The following is a 16544-nucleotide window of genomic DNA, read 5'->3' on the forward strand; positions in this document are numbered from 1 at the left end:
AGACAGCCTTCAGAATGGGAGAAAATAATAGCAAATGAAGCAACTGACAAAGAATTAATCTCAAAAATATGCAAGCAGCTCCTGCAGTTCAATTCCAGAAAAATAAACGACCCAATCAAAAAATGGGTCAAAGAACTAAACAGACATTTCTCCAAAGAAGAAAATGCAAATCAAAACCACAATGAGGTACCATCTCATGCTGGTCATAATGGCTGCTATGAAAAAGTCTACAAACAATAAATGCTGGAGAGGGTGTGGAGAAAAGGGAACCAACCCTCTTACACTGTTGGTGGGAATGCAAACTAGTACAGCCACTATGGAAAACAGTGTGGAGATTCCTTAAAAAACTGGAAATGGAACTGCCATATGACCCAGCAATCCCACGACTGGGCATACACACTGAGGAAACCAGAATTGAAAGAGACACGTGTACTCCAATGTTCATCACAGCACTGTTTATAATAGCCAGGACATGGAAGCAACCTAGATGCCCATCAGCAGATGAATGGATAAGAAAGCTGTGGTACATATACACAATGGAATATTACTCAGCTATTAAAAAGAATGCATTTGAATCAGTTCTAATGAGGTGGATAAAACTGGAGCCTATTATTCAAAGCGAAATAAGCCAGAAAGAAAAACACCAGTACAGTGTATTAAGGCATATCTATGGATTTTAGAAAGATGGCAACGACGACCCTATATGTGAGACAGCAAAAGAGACCCAGATATGAAAAATAGACTGTTGGACTCTGTGGGAGAAGGCTAGGGTTGGATGACTTGAGAGACTAGCATTGAAACATGTATATTATCATATGTGAAACAGATCGCCAGTCCAGGTTCGATGCATGAGAAAGGGTGCTCAGGGCTGATGCACTGGGATGACGCTGAGGGATTGGATGGGGAGGGAGTGGGGAGGGGTTTCAGGATGGGGAACAGATGTACACCCATGGCTGATTCATGTCAATGTATCGCAAAAACCACTGCATTATTGTAAAGTAATTAGCCTCCAATTAAAATAAATAAATTAATTTAATTAAAAAAGTAAAAAAAATTTTTTAATGTAATTTTCAAGTCTTCAAGAAAAATAATAAACTGAATTAGGCATTTATTATTTTTTTCTTGACTCATAAAATGACCAGATTAACTATGGTAAGAATACAGGAGCGATACTTTCTCTGTACCTTTGAGTCTCATATGAGTGCACTGTGGCTCAGACATGTATTGTCTCCTTTCCTCCTCCCCTCACTCCTAACAAAACTCAGTACCTTCCATATAGGAAGCTCTTCTGTGATATCCCTGAGAGACACCTTTCAGACCAAACCTGACTATCTCAGGCAGCATGGAGGTTGCTGCCTGGTGGACCAAGGTTTGAAAATTTTAGCGTGTTATAGACACTTCTGAAACGTTTTGGAAAGCTGTGGATTCTGTCACTGAAAAACTACACACTCACACAAAAGCCTGCCCTTTGACACCATGGAGCAGATGGATCTTGATCAAGGTTGCCATCTTGATAAGGCAATTCTACTATTAGAAGCAAAACTAAATTCACTCTTCTACCACTTGAGAGTCTGCACAGACCTGAGTCTGATCAGGGTGAAAGCTAAGGCTTAGGCTGGCATTTTTTGGGAGCTCACAAGCTGTCACAGATGAGTCACCAATCACCAACACCCACCCAACCACAGTTGCTCAGAGAACAAAATCTCTGCAGGGGCAGGAAATTTTGTCTGTTAACTGCTCTACTCGCAGAAACTTGTTCAGCACTTGTTCAATGAATGAATGTATGTTCCACGAACCTCACATGTGTATCATATAAACTGTTGCCCAAATTTTGTGTTTATGTTATTGATTGCAAAGAACTGTCCACAGGACTTCATGTTAAACTTGATAGAACATTGACTTTTCCACTGTTTTCAAGACATCACTGCAGCTGCTTCTATCTTTTGGACGCATCTCCTATCACGTTTTCTCTTGCTTCCATCGTGCACCATTCTGCATATCTGATGAGTAACAGCAGTCCGCTAAGTAGGACTGCAGTTGTGTCTGGGGTGGGGACAGAGGGTTAAAAGGGGTAGGACACAGAGGGAATCACAAGCAATTAGAAGAGATTCCATGGAAACTTTCTGAGGCTTATTGTTAATAGAAGTAGGGTGAGTCCATATCAGGTGTCATTTTAGTGGAAGCTAATCTTCGGGGGGCAGGGGGGATAACTTTTACCGGGCATAAAGACAGGAGGGCTGGGAAAGGATTCACCCCAGCTGGCATAGTGGGGAAATGAATTAATAGAGTTAACAGAGGTGTTTTTCCAGTAGTCATGTACAACGTGAGAGTTGGAACATAAAGAAGGCTGAGTGCCAAAGAATTGATGCTTTGCAATTGGAGTGCTGCAGAAGACTTTTGAGAGTCGCTTGGGCTACAAGGAGATCAAACCAGTCAACCCTAAAGGAAACCAACCCTGAATGAGTAGGACTGTTGCTGTAGCTGAAGCTCCAATACTTTGGCTTTGGATGTGAAGAGCTGACTCATGGGAAAGACCTTGATGCTGGGAAAGACTGAAGGCAACAGAAGGGGGTGGAGGATGAGATGGTTGGATGGCATCACTGACTCAATGGGCATGAGTTTGAGCAAGCTCCGTGAGATGGTGAAGGACAGAGGAGACGGGTGTGCTGCAGTTCATGGGGTCACAAAGAGTCAGGCACGACTTAGTGACTGAACAACAACAAACAGTTGTATACTAGAGTCATGTGCCAAAGAAACAGAACCAATAGGATGTCTGTGTGTCTTTGTATGTGTGTCTGTATGTATTTGTGTGTGTCTGTGTGTATGAGAGAGAGCGAGCAAGAGATATTACAAGGAATTGGCTCACATGACTGTGCAGACTGGCAAATCCAGAATCTATAGGGTAAGCTGGCAGTCCGAAGACCGAGGGAAGAGTTGCAGTTTGGGTCCAGTGGAAGTTTGCTGGCAGAATTTCCTCTCCCTTGGGGGAGTCAGTTTCTTTCTTAGTGCCTTCAACTGATTGGATAAGACCATCCCACATTATTGAGGGCAATCTGCTTTCCTGAAAATCTACTGTTTAACCCCATCCCCCCCCACCAAATACCTTCACAGCAGCGTTTAGAGTAATGTTTCTCCAATATCTCTGTACCATGTCCTAGCCAAGTTGACACATAAAATTAACCATCATCACAGCACCACTTGGGAAAACCTAATACAAAGCATCTGGGTTTGTCCAACAGCTGCATTAGAGCAATATTCTAACCCTGCTGGGCATTCACATACTTTCAAGTTCCCTTTGTAAGGGCATGGCAACCCACTCCAGTATTCTTGTCTGGAGAATTCCATGGACAGAGGAGCCTGGGGGGATCCAGTCCATGGAATTGCAAAGAGTCAGATAGGACTGAGCAGCTAACATACTTAACACTTGTAATGTCATATGCCGTGCCTCCTTATCATTACTGACTTGACCTGGAATCCTTCTCCAACCTTGCTTCCTTTACCACTGGAAAAAGTCTCCTCTTCTTTCAAAGTTCAGATCGAGTGTCAACTCTGGGACACACACTGCATCCCCTCCTGAAGCATGAACTCCTCGTTGGGTCCTTTCTCCATATGCTGTTATAACACTGATCCCATTGCCCTGTGATTGTTTATACACCAAACATCAGATTAGTCAAGTGGTTAAATATGTACCCTTTGGCTTCAGACTTCCCTCCTTGGCAAGTGATCCGACCTCTTTATGCCTTAGTTTCTTCATCTATGAAATGGGACTTAAGTAGTACTATACCAACAAACTTGTGCTGAGGACCTAATGACTTACTATATGTAAAACTTTTAGAACTGTAGGCAGTAGCCACTCCAAAGAAGAGTGAAAAGTGAAAGTGAAAGTCGCTCAGTCGTGTCCGACTCTTTGTAGCCAGTCCAGGGAATTCTCCAGGCCAGAATACTGGAGTGGGTAGACTTACCCTTCTCCAGAGGATCTTCCAAAACCAGGGATCAAACCCAGGTCTCCTGCATTGCAGGTGGATTCTTTACCAGCTAAGCCACAAGGCAAGCCCCCAAAGAAGGGTGGTTATTTTCATTCCTACTGTTATTGTTGCTCTCTGATTCCTGTGTCCTGTGCAAAGACTAGGTGTCTCTGGAGGTCAGGCATATTATCATCTTCCCCTTAGCATCGTTCCTAGTATTGAGTGAAATATACCAAGAGTCTCTAGACATTTCCTGGAATGTGTAGTGTCTTATATGTACAGGGTGCCAGTCAGTATACAAAGGCTGGCAACACTATCATGCATGTAACATCACTTTGCTGACAAAGGTCCACATAGTCAAAGGTACATTTTTTCCAGTAGTTGTGTACAGATGTGATAGTTGGACCATAAAGAAGGCTGAATACCAAAGAATTCATGCTTTCGAACAGTGGTGTTGAAGACTCTTGAGAATCCCTTGAACAACAAGGAGATCAAACCAGTCAATCCTAAGGGAAATCAACCCTGAATATTCATTGGAAGGACTGGTGGTGAAGTTGAATTTCCAATACTTTGTCCACCTGATGTGAAGAGCCAACTTACTGGAAAAGACACTGACTGATGGGAAAGATTGAAGGTGGGAGAAGGGGGCAACAGAGGATGAGATGGGTGGATGCATCACGAACTCAATGGACATGAATTTAAGCAAACTCCAGGAGACAGTGAAGGACAGGGAAGCCTGGCATGCTGGAGTGCATGGTGTTGCAATGGGTCAGACGTGACTTAGTGACTGACCAGCAAAAAAATCTCATTATAACCTTGCAAGGTCATTAATACTCCCATTTTCTAGATATTAAGTGAATCGTCCAGCATCACAGACAGGCGATGGCAAGTGGCAGAGTCTCTAACTCCAAGGTCAGTGAGAAAGAAGTACAGAGATGCTAGAAATTCAGGAAGTTTTCTCTTCTGGTGCACGTACTACCCTCCCTCCTTCCACTTCCTTCTTCTTTCTGCCAGTAGCACAGACATTCTGGACTGTGAAACCTGGAAAAAGAAAAGGGAGGTTTCCACTCACACCAAAAACCGGTTTTAGGTGCAGGTCATTAATACAAGATGTCCTCGGCCGTGACCGTGGCCTCTTCGATCTTGGCCTTGATCTCCGGCAGGGGGATCTGACTGATGGCCACCACAACCAGGTTAGTGGCGTGGGCTGAGGCGCTGGCCACACAGATCCAGAAGGACTCCTCATACTGTTCCTCCACCACCACGAAGCGAAAGAGCTTCTCCTGGAAGTTGGCGATTCGTTCTGTCAGGTCGTGAAATTTTACCGAGGTCATGAAGCTGGCGATGGCCAAGGCCACGACTCCACCTGAAACCAATCAAGTTCACCCTCATACACAGCCCTTTCTTCTGCAGTTCGACTTCTAGAGGTGAGGTGGCTTTTCTGGGCACAAGCAACAAACTCTTGGGGTTTAAGTTGCTTGGCTGTGTCCGACTCTTTGCGATCCCATGGACTGTAGCCTGCCCAGCTCCTCTGTTCATGGGATTTTTCCAGGCAAGAATACTGGAGTAGATTGCTATTTCTTCCTCCAGGAGATCTTCCCAACATGAGGATCAAACCCAGGTCTCCTGCACTGGCAGGTGGATTCTTTACCACTGAGCCACCAGGGAAGCCCCTTAAAACATTCTGAGGGTGACTCAAATTTTAATTTGCTTTTAAAAGCGGCAGATAGTTCACTGTGTGGGGGGCAAGAAGTGTGGGAATAAACTTCCTATCAGATCAACTTTGAATCTCAAGCCCTTTAATTTTGCTTTACCCAGTGAAGGGCACTTAGCCACGTTGGATACACTCCATCTCTAACTAATGCAGCCCGTGTATGCAGACCCTGAGGGCTATAAGGAAAGACACAAGAGCATCTTATGGGCAGACTGGAGGATCAACAGAGGGCTAGATGGTTCTCTCCTCTTTAATATCCTCCTTCCAAGCTTAGTGATAAGAAGAGTTAAGAGAAGGAGGAAAAAAGAGGAGAGAGGGGAAGGCTTCATGTCTTTCTCTACCTGTTGCTTTGGATTTGTACCTTCCGGGTTCTCTCTGTTTCTCTCTCTCTCCCCATCTCTCTCTTTCGCTCAACTTTTCTCCTACCCTGATTTTAATTAATATTTTTAAAACATATTTATTATTCTCTTTCTTTAGACTATTATTCTTTCCTTGAAAAAAAAAAACTTGGACATTCAAGAAAATCATAAAGATAAGAAGACAAATTTGCTTTTCCCCCTAAAAGTCAAATGAAAACACCTGGAACATTTTAGTTTATTTCTTTACATTTCTCTTTTTAACAGAATTAGTTTTATGGTACTCCTACTGTTTTACACTTGATTTTTTTCTAACTTGAATATTTTTTTCCATGTTGCTGAATATTCTGTTACAGCACCACATTAAATTGGTCTATGATGCTTCATTCCAGTCACACACTTAATTAAGTTTAATTAAGGGTGACTTAATTTCTGGATTTTTAGTTTGCTTCCAATTTTTTATATTATAAAGTGCAGCAGGAAACACCTTTTAATGTATATTTTTGTGCTCTTTTCCAGTTATTTCCTTAGCATAAACGACTGCTTGGGGTTGTTTAATCAAAGGTTATTCATATTTTTATGCCTTTTGAGAGTCAAGTCTTGTCAAATTGCCTTCTTAAAAATAGTCTGAGCTTGAGAGCACTGCCTCAAGAAGGAAGGAAATTGACCTAGATAAGCATTTATTTAAAGAGTGAGATTGAACACTTTCTACATGCCAGTCACTGTGAGAATTCAGGCAGAGATATGCAAGTCTATATGGGAGTGAGCCATGTTTATAAGAAATTCTACAGGATGGTCACCGTCTGCAAATATAGGCAAGTATGTACAACTGATTTACTGACATTAGGTTCTAATGCATGATAAACCAACATCGTTGTCGTTGTTCAGTCCCTAAGTCATGTCCAGCTCTTTGCAACCCCATGGAGGGCAGCACACTAGGCTCCTCTGTCCTTCACTATCTCCTGAAGTTTGCTCAAATTCAGGTCCATTGAGTCGGTGATGGTATCTAAACGTCTCATCCTCTGTCGTCTCCTCCTTTTGCCTTCAATTTTGCCTTCTTCTTTTTTAAAGTGGAGAAAACCAACATTACTTGTTTTTATACTTGCTGATCATCCTGTATAAGGTAGTGAGGTAGTGAGGGGTTATTGACATCAGGGCACCTTCACCATTTGGCCTGGATTTTCTGAAATCATTCTTGTGATTTTGTTACTTTCATTACAAGTGATTTTTTTCAGTGCTGAACTAAAGGTGAATTAATTTCTATATACCAGATATGCTCCTAAATCAACACACCTGCACACACTTACACACATCTTTTGACTTGGGTTTTGTCTTGGAAAATAGGTCATGGTGGTCATAGATGACACCATGGAATAATGAAAAGACAAAAGGCTTAGACTCAGTAATACCTGGGTCGGAATCTTGCCTCTATTACTCATGACTATGTGTCTTTCAGTGCATCTTTTAATGTCTCTGAGCTTCAGGTTCTTCATTTTTAACTATGGGTCTAATAATATGGCAGAGTCCCTTGGGCTGCAAAGAGACCAAACTAGTCAGTCCTCAGGGAAATCAGCCCTGAATATTCATTGGAAGGACTGATGCTGAAGCTCCAACACTTTGTCCACCTGATGCGCAGAGGTGACTCATTGGAAAAGACCTTAATGCTGGGAAAGATTGAAGGCAGGGGGAGAAGGAAGTGGCAGAGGATGGGATGGTTGGATAGCACCATGGACTCAATGGGCATGAATTTGAGCAAACTTCAGAAGATAGCGAAGGACAGGGGAGCCTGGTAGGCTGTGGCCCATGGTGTCCCAAAGAGTCAGACACGACTTAGCTACTGAACAACAACAGACATAGGGAGGTTGTGAGGGTTACAGAAAATAAGGACTGTGAGCCCCCAGCTTCCTTCTCCTCTGTTCTTTGTGAGGCTCCTCCAGCATCATGGCAGCAGCTCCCCTGCCACTGGTCCCAGGGGCCCCACCTCTCCACCCCATCTCTCTGTCTTCCCTTATCTCTCATCCCAACCTTTTTGTGGCTCCAAGTACTCAGCTTCTCATATACACTAAGGCCTGATTCTTCGTGATGACAGCTAGTCTTCAACTTTAGTAAGAAGGACACTGGTGCCCATCAAGAAGGTAACAGACCCAGGGAAGTGAAGCTTGAGGTGGGGTATTGTCATTCCTTCACACCTTCTGCCCACCTGCTTGAAACTCAGCTTCCTGAAGGCGTGGGCAGGAATCTCTCTCCCCATGGGGCCTCCCTTACCTGCAAGAACATTCCATAGACAGATGCCCCCGGGGCCGTTGAGTGCCCGGTACGGAACTTGGATCATGTTGAGAATGGCGAAGCCCATGCTGACCAGAGACAGCGCCAAGGCCAAGAAGAGGAGCAGCAGAACCGTGACGTGGAGGCCCGCGTTGAGCTCGTTCACCAGGTGTGGGAAGACTGCGGAGATAAGACACAGCCAACACGTCAGCCTCAGAGCGCAGCTCGAGGGTACACGGCCCAGACCACTTACTGTGAAGGCGTTAGCATGGTAGAGTGAGGGCAAGGCAGTGAGCCCTGGGCTTCCACAAAGCAAGAGTCTTCCCAGATAAATTTACCCCTTCTCTGTTGGCCAGCAACCTTCGCTTCCTTGGGGTGGATGCAAAATCAGAACATGCCCCAGCTAGGTGTTTAAGCTGCATTGGCCTTGCGGCTCTGGGATCTGGTGTGAGTTGATCCACAGAAGCCTCAGGGGGTGTCTCTTCAGCAAAGGAGACTGGCACAAGAAGCAGGCTAAGAAGACTGATCACAAAGCTTTCATCAGGGTCAGAGTCTTGTTGTTTGTCCAGATCTTTTGCAACCCCATGGACTGTAGCCCACCAGGCTCCTCTGTGCATGGGATTTCCCAGGCAAGAATACTGGAGCGGGGTGCCATTTCCTTCTCTAGGGGATCTTCCCAACCCAGGGATCGAACTCGGATCTCATGCATTGCAGGCAGATTCTTTCCTGTCTGAGGTACCAGGGAAGCCCCATAGTCCTATATACTATATGGTATCTAGAGCTTAGAGTCACTGGTTTCAGTTATTATATATCAATGATTTAAAACAATGAAAGTGGGGACTTCCCTAGTGGTCCAGTAGGTTAAGACTTGGCCTTCCAGTTCAGGGGGTGCAGGTTCAATGCCTGGCCGGGGGAGCCAAGATCCCACATGCCTCACGTCCAGAAAACAAAACATAAAACAGAAGCAATGATGTAACAAATTCAATCAAGACTTAAAAAAAAAATAAAATGATGAAAGCTAAAATAAATAAATAAATAAAAACACCTGGGCAAACTCCTTCCTCTGCAACTACTCCGAGGTTTCTACTGAACACCTCCTGGTCTAACCTGGGGCCATCCTTTGCACTCCCGCCTCCCTGCTTCACTACTTGGCACCAAACAGACCAGCCGTCTCCCATCCCAATTGAGATCCAGGACTCAGAGCTTTCCTGGCTCCACTTTCTGCCTGACCTCATCCCCTCGCTCCTTTGCTGCTTCACCTGCCCATTTTTATTCAGAGAAGGCTGGTGTCTGCCAAGTCTGAGAATAAAAATTTTGGTCTCACTCCCTTTAAACTGTCCTTTCCACTCAGAGGTTTCCAGACACATCACAGTTACATCTTTAGTTCTGATCTAATTTTCCTTTTAGTTCTGTATTTCCATGTGTATTTATCTCCACGCAGTTATCTCCTCGGCCTGAGAAGGTTTACCCTGGAACATGAACTCCTTCCCATGGGACTTTCCCCTGTAGGGCTTCTCATTTTCATTTCCATTCCTTATATCTTGGTGTCCTTTAGTTTTTTATTTTTTATTGCAAACTCTCAGCATTTTTTTTTTTTCATTCCAAATGTGGTAGCTTGTGCCTGATTACCTAATCGTTTCCTTATCCCCTTACTTGCTCACGCAATCCTTAGGACATATGACCAGCATAATAATCCTCACCAAACACTTAAAATAGAAAATCATCACCTATGTGATTGGCAAAGATCAAAGGTTCACTAATATACAGTATTAATGAAGGTATAGGGAAGGAGATGCTGTCAAACCTGGTAGTGATATTAATTCATACAACTTTCTTTGAGAGGAATTTGGCAGCATGTCTCATTGCAATTTCACTTCTAGGAAAAGCACTCCCACATGTGCTTAAAGCTGTATGTGTGTGTGTGTGTGTGTGTGTGTGTGTGTGTGTGTGTGTGTGTATCAGATATTCATTAAAGTAGCAAAAGATTGGAGAGAAACGAAACTATGAATAGGTGCTGTGCTGAGTTCTGTCTGACTCTTTTCGACCCCATGGACTGTAGCCTGCTAGGCTCCTCTGTCCGTGAAATTTCCCATGCAAGAATACTGGAATGGGTTGCCATTTCCTCCTCTAGGGGAATCTTCCCAATACAGGGATAGAACCCAGGTCTCCTGCATCTCCTGCACTGCCAGGCAGATTCTTTACCACTGAACCACCTGGGAAGCCTATGAATCAGTAGGAGATTGATTTAATTAATTAAAGCACGATCCACACAATATAGCTTTTGAAAAGAATTAATCATATCCATGTAATGATATGAAACCATCTCCAGATTTGATTTAATAAAAAATTGAGAAATAACCAATTACTATGATGGGCGAGGGCATTTTGGGGCATATGAAGTGATGTGGGGGCTTCCCAGGTGGCACTGGTGGTGAAGAACCTGCCTGCTAATGCAGTTGATGTAAGAGATGCAGGTTCGATCCCTGGGTTGGGAAGATCCCCTGGAGGAGGGCATGGTGACCCAATCCAGTATTCTTGCCTAGAGAATCCCATGGACAGACAGGCCTGGCGGGCTCTAGTCCATGGGGTCGCAGAGTCAGACATGGCTGAAAGGACCTAGCACATACACACACAGAGCATAGCAGGAAAATCAGATAACTTGGATAAGCAAAGATGTAAAAATTTAGTTCTAGCAGAGCTGAAATTCTAGAAGCTTTATTTTGAATTTGAATATTCCTTTTTAAAAAAGAAATGTATTATTTATTGGCTGTGTCAGATATTCATTTCAGCGTGTGGGATCTTCCATCTTTAGCTGCTCCCTGCATTGGGAATGTTGAGTCTTAGCTCCTGAACCACCAGGCAAGTTCTGAATTTGAATAAATATTCTTATTGTGTACATATAAAAGCTGCCTTGCTTGAATCCCAGAAGTGATTAATACACCTATCAGTATCTCAAATTACATAATTACCTAAGTATTATATAATTTTTGATATCTGAGAGAAGTCCAGAGGTCATTTTTACCCCTAACAAGGCAAAAAATAAAGAAATGATTGATGCATTAGATTTCATTAAAATGGAAAGAATTCTGCCCTGTGAAAGGCAGTGTCAAAAAAACAACAACACGGTCCCTGAACAGGAGAAAATATTTGCAAAAGACACATCTGAGAGAGGACTGTTATCTAAAATAGACAGAAATTAAGAAAAGTGTGAGATCTGAAGTCAGCTCCAGGTCTGGCTGTGGACGGAATGTTTGAGGGTGAGAGATGAGGAGGGCCCCAGGAAACTGAAAATGGTCAAGCACATACTACCTTTCAGGCACCACATCAGCTGCTTTTGCAGACATTATTTCCCTTATCGGTTTCTCTGGTCCTCAGTTTCCTCGTCAGTTAGATGGGCATAAGTAAGATCTGTTCTCCAGCACCAAAGTGGCTGAAGGAAATGAACTAAGAAGGAAGCTTGTGACAGTAATGGGTCCCTGCTCAGGGATCACTTACTGCCTTTCTCTTTCCCAGATGGAAAGCTTCTGGAGGCATTCAGGCCTCTGTTTAGCTCATCCCTGTTTTTCTCAAATGCCAGGCCCACAAATACTCTACAATATGGCTGAATATGTGAGTGCGGCTAAATGAGCATTTGTCTCTTTCTTTCCACTCAAATGACTAGGTTGTTTTGCTTTTATTTCAGAAAGTCTGGGTATAAACAAGGATCTTAATCATGATTGTGCTGCATATATGAGTGCTTATATATGTGTTTAGTCGATCAGTTGTTCCAACTCTTTGCAACCTCATGGACTGGAGCCCACCAGGTTCCTCTGTCCACGGGATTTCCCAAGGAAGAATACTAGAGTGGGTTGCCATTTCCTTCTCCAGGGGATCTTCCCTAACCAAGGATTGAACCCGAGGTCTCTTGAGTCTCCTGCATTGGCAGGCAGATTCTTTACTGCTGAACGACCTGGGAAGCCATCCTATATACATAGCTCTTTGCTTTACTCCCTGGTTGATTTGGAAATTGACCTTCCTGGGTGGCTCTAGGGGAGACCCCTATGAAGGTGGGAACGGAGGCTGTTTGTCTTACTAGACCTAACCAAACCTTCCTACTCCAGTTTACACAACACAGAGTACTAACCACTATACGATCATGGCGAGCTACTGGGGACTTTTTACAAAGCACTTTCACACCCAACCCCCAATTCTGATCTGCACACAGGCCCTAGGAGTAGGATTTTTTTTTGTAATTTCTATGGATAGTAGCAGGTAAATCCTGATTTGTCTTGGGGGTGGTGGGCTCTGATGCACCCCCTAGGTACCTCACACAGGGAGATGATGTTGGCTCTAGGAGCTGTACATCTAAAGGTAGCGAGAAATATATGCTGGTTTCTCTTCAAATCATATAAATCTTTCACCTTTTACTAAAGGTAGTGAGGCTCACTTCTGATGCTGAGAATATCCAATACAGAATAAAAATTTTGCAAATTATCTACAACTGTTTAAAAAATTGTGCCATCTCCCACTTAATTTTTTTTCTTTTGTATAAGTGGTTATGAAATAACCTTAATGCTACCAATAATTTTTTCTTCCCCCTGAACCATTTGAGGGTACATCGCTCCTTCAACCCTGAGTACTTCAAGGGCAATTTCCTCAAAAAGGGCATTCCCTTTGACAACCGTGATACAACTATCAAAATCATTAGGTTAACACTGGCGTATGACTGCTGTAATCCTGTCGCCCAGTTCAAGTTCCATCAATTATCCTAGCGACGTCCTTTGCAGTAAACGGACCCAGCTCAGAACCAAGCACTGCACACAGTTGTCATCATTTCCTTTTAGGTTGTCCTATTTCTTTGCTATATTTATTTATCTTAAATGTGTTTTCAGCTTTTTATGTAATCTTTTATTACATTTTATTGGAGTATAGTTGCTTTACAATGTGGTTGTTAGTTTCTGCTGTATAGCAAAGTCAATCAGCTTTGCTGATATATTTTATCCCCTCATATTCGTAAAAGACCTAGGTATTTTTTTTCAGTATCCCTTGTCCCATTTAATTTCTGGGTAAATATAAATATTCCCTGAGTTTTTTTTTTATTGCTAGACCTAACAAATTTTAATATGTATATCCTTCATGTATATAAGTGAAGCCACTTTGTATTATTTGTCAGTAGTTCCAGTTTTCTCTCTTTATATGTTTAAGAAGATACTCTGGCTAAAGAAAGAAAGTGAAGTCACTCAGTCCTGTCTGACTCTTTGCAACCCCATGGACTGTAGCCTACCAGACTCTTCCATCTATGGAATTTTCCAAGCAAGAGTACTGGAGTGGGTTACCATTTCCTTCTTCACTACAATCCTGACATACAGAAATCAAATAATGAATAAAATTCCTTATTCCCTTGATTTTCCATTATGTGGATTAATTATGAATTTGTAGGCTACCGTTCCCACCGGCGATCTGTTTCACTCTGAAGACATGCAGAAAATTGGCCTTTTTGTGTTGGCTTTTCCTTCCCAGAGGACCCTTCGTACGCTGGGCTTGGGTTCCTGCTCCGTTTACACGCAGGGCAGCTCTGCGGTGACCTGGATGTCCGCCCGCCCAGGTCGGTACCCGCTCACGTTCACAGACAGCAGCTGTGCCCAAGCTCTCCCTGCCAGGAAACAACGGGTTAGGGCTTTGAACCCAGGTGGTCTGAGTCCAGTGCTCAGATGTAGGGCTCTTTTGCTTTTTCTCCGAATCGGAAGCGTTTATATTAATATAAACAGAAGTGTAAGCTTCGTTTCAGCAGGCAGTCTACACTCGCAGGCCAGACTGGCTGAGCACACCCCGGTTACGGGGCCGCGTCTAAAGTCTGACTCCGTTTCCTGGATGTTGACCTCAGGAAAGTTATGTAATAAACTCTCCAAGTCTCCGTGTAACCCTCTGCAAAATGGGAATGTTAATAACGCCTTCTTTATAAATTTACAAGGCTTAACAGAGACAAGCTGTGGAAAGCATTTCGTAGAATGTCTGACACAAGTAAGCACTCAATATTAATAGTGATTATTCATAGAGGTAAATTACAAACATCTACAAAAAAAAGAGATCTTTTCTTGATGCTGCACAAGAGTAAGTCCTTGGCTTACTGTGGATTTTGTCATCATGCCTTAGACTGAAGCAGCTCTTCAATTCTGCATTTAGAGACAAGCCTACTCCAGTATTCTTGCCTGGAAAAGCCCATGGACAGAGGAGTCTGGTGGGTGGGCCACAGGCCATGGGGTCGCAAAGAGTTCGACACGGTGCCGGAGCGCGCGTGCACACACCCCATACAAGCATTTACAAACGAGCGTTCCGAAGCAGCTTTTGTGGCCGCGGTATACTCACTGGTGAACTGGGACTGGCGGCCGCCCAGCCCGCACTGCCGCACCTTACAACCGCGGAAGAGTCCGTAGTAAATGTCTCCGACGAATTTGACCAGCTCTGGATCCGTGGCGTTGACGAGGTCCACTCCCGTCTGACAGAGGATTTTCCCACTCAGCCAGCGGGGCAGCGCCAGGGCAACGATGATCAGGATGACTGAGGAGAAGCTGAGCAGAGAAGCCAGCCCGTAGCACGCCTTTTTGGACCATCCAGGCATGCTGCCGGGTGCAGGTCATGCCCCGGGGATCCCAGCAACACCGGGGCTCCTCAGCATCTTCCGGACACTGGGTGATCCCCTGCTCCAAGCACTCCCGCTCAGGAGTTCAGGGGCGTCTGCTGGTCCTCCCTCAGCATCTGCGCCCACAGCCCCGGTTTACTACAACCACATGGCAAGTCTCTACAGAGGTGTCTTCACCTGACTGCAGGGTGGAGGAGTGTGTTACCAAGGCAGTAACCCTATATCTCCCACCAGACTAAGGTTTCAGCAGAGAGTTTAACTGTTCTCCATTTCGAGTATTTGAATAACCCTACTGTGGCTCTCTTAATGACGAAGGAGCTATTAGCAGGCAAAATCAGGTAGATCTGAGTCCAAACAGACAACAAGCAGGTCACAAAATGCGAACGGTGGAAGGAAAACAAAGACTGAAAGAGGAGCCTTTGAATGTTGCCAACAATGCAAGTATCAGATGGTGATCTCTTTGATGCGTGCCTGGGCATTTCTTTCTCTGAAATGTCACTGCTGTCAGAACCCCTAGAAGTGTTATTAACACCATGAAATGACTCCTGTTCTCAACCCTTTTAACTGAAATGCGTTAGCAAGGCTTTATGATTTTCGAATTTATCACTGGGTGGATCTGCTGTGGGTAAAATTGCAGCTTTGAGATGGCTGGGGCAGCCTGGACCCAACACTTGCACACACACACACACACACACACACACACACACGCCTGGACCCAACACTTGCACACCGTGCCCCCCCATCCCCTTTATCCCTCATAGGTCGTGTCATCTGCATGGGAAAGTGTTTTTCTAATGTTTTAGCAAATAATCTTCTCCCATCACCCTGCTGGGGTCTTTGTTTCTTCTGATAGTGGAGATTCCCTGGAGGAGGAAATGGCAACCCACTCCACTATTCTTGCCTGGAGCATCCCTTGGACAGAGGGGCCTGGAGGGCTACAGTCCGTGGAGTCACAAGGAGTGGGACAAGACCGAGAGAGGGAGCATGCAGTAGTGAAGATATGCCGCTTTCTTTTCATTTACAGGCACAAGGAATGCAATATTCCCTGGCTTCTGTCTTATACTGTGCGTTTAAAATTTTAATTTTTAGACTATTGCCGAATGTCAGCTTCACTTCACGTGAGGCTGGCAACAGCCACTCGGATAGGTTTGGGGGCAGAGTGGGGTTGAAGTGGCCCGGTGAAATTCCTCCTTTGGACTCAGAGCTCTGGAGGGGGTTCCGGGGTTGCATTGTTAACCAACGGGAGCTCAGGGAACCAGGCTCATCCCTGCGGGTGCGGCAACCCGCTGTGGCAGGCAGGGGACGGGCCATTCCAGACACTCTCTCCTGAGGAAACCGAAGGTCTGGGTTGGGGCTGGAGATCAGGTCTTTGAAAGGCTTCTTCATTACAATGACCTTGACATAGCAATTTTTTTTTTTTCTGGTAGTGAGCAACATACTGTGAAATGAAAATATCTCTTGCCATATCAATACACAAGAAATGAAACAGCCATCAGTGATTTCTGGCCTCCAAAGGTGAATGAGGGCTCCTAAAACTAATTGCGATCCGTGTGATCTAGTGGATGTGGTGGGCCCCCCTCCCCGGGTCCCCCCCCTGCCCCAATTGCAGAGGAGCTGGGAGAATT

The 16544-nt window shown here is 44.4% G+C and overlaps 1 protein-coding gene across 1 annotated transcript; it reads right to left on the reverse strand.

Annotated features, from left to right (window-relative positions):
* Positions 1–5065: 5065 nt before the first annotated feature.
* Positions 5066–14898, reverse strand: CLRN2 (clarin 2). Its single transcript, XM_065913998.1, has 3 exons — positions 14646–14898; positions 8301–8480; positions 5066–5331 (listed from the first exon to the last, which is right to left on the reverse strand). The coding sequence occupies exons 1-3, from the start codon at positions 14896–14898 to the stop codon at positions 5066–5068; spliced, it is 699 nt and encodes a 232-aa protein (XP_065770070.1).
* Positions 14899–16544: the final 1646 nt, after the last annotated feature.

The sequence above is a fragment of the Muntiacus reevesi genome, chromosome 22, assembly GCF_963930625.1.
Source record: "Muntiacus reevesi chromosome 22, mMunRee1.1, whole genome shotgun sequence".
Taxonomy (NCBI): domain Eukaryota; kingdom Metazoa; phylum Chordata; class Mammalia; order Artiodactyla; family Cervidae; genus Muntiacus; species Muntiacus reevesi.

Coding starts and splice junctions, on each gene's coding strand:
- CLRN2 (XM_065913998.1), bottom strand. CDS start 14,898: ATGCCTGGATGGTCCAAAAAGGCGTGCTACGGGCTGGCTTCTCTGCTC. Junction 8,481..14,645: donor CCGCCAGTCCCAGTTCACCA/GTGAGTATACCG, acceptor TTATCTCCGCAG/TCTTCCCACACCTGGTGAAC. Junction 5,332..8,300: donor TCTATGGAATGTTCTTGCAG/GTAAGGGAGGCC, acceptor GATTGGTTTCAG/GTGGAGTCGTGGCCTTGGCC.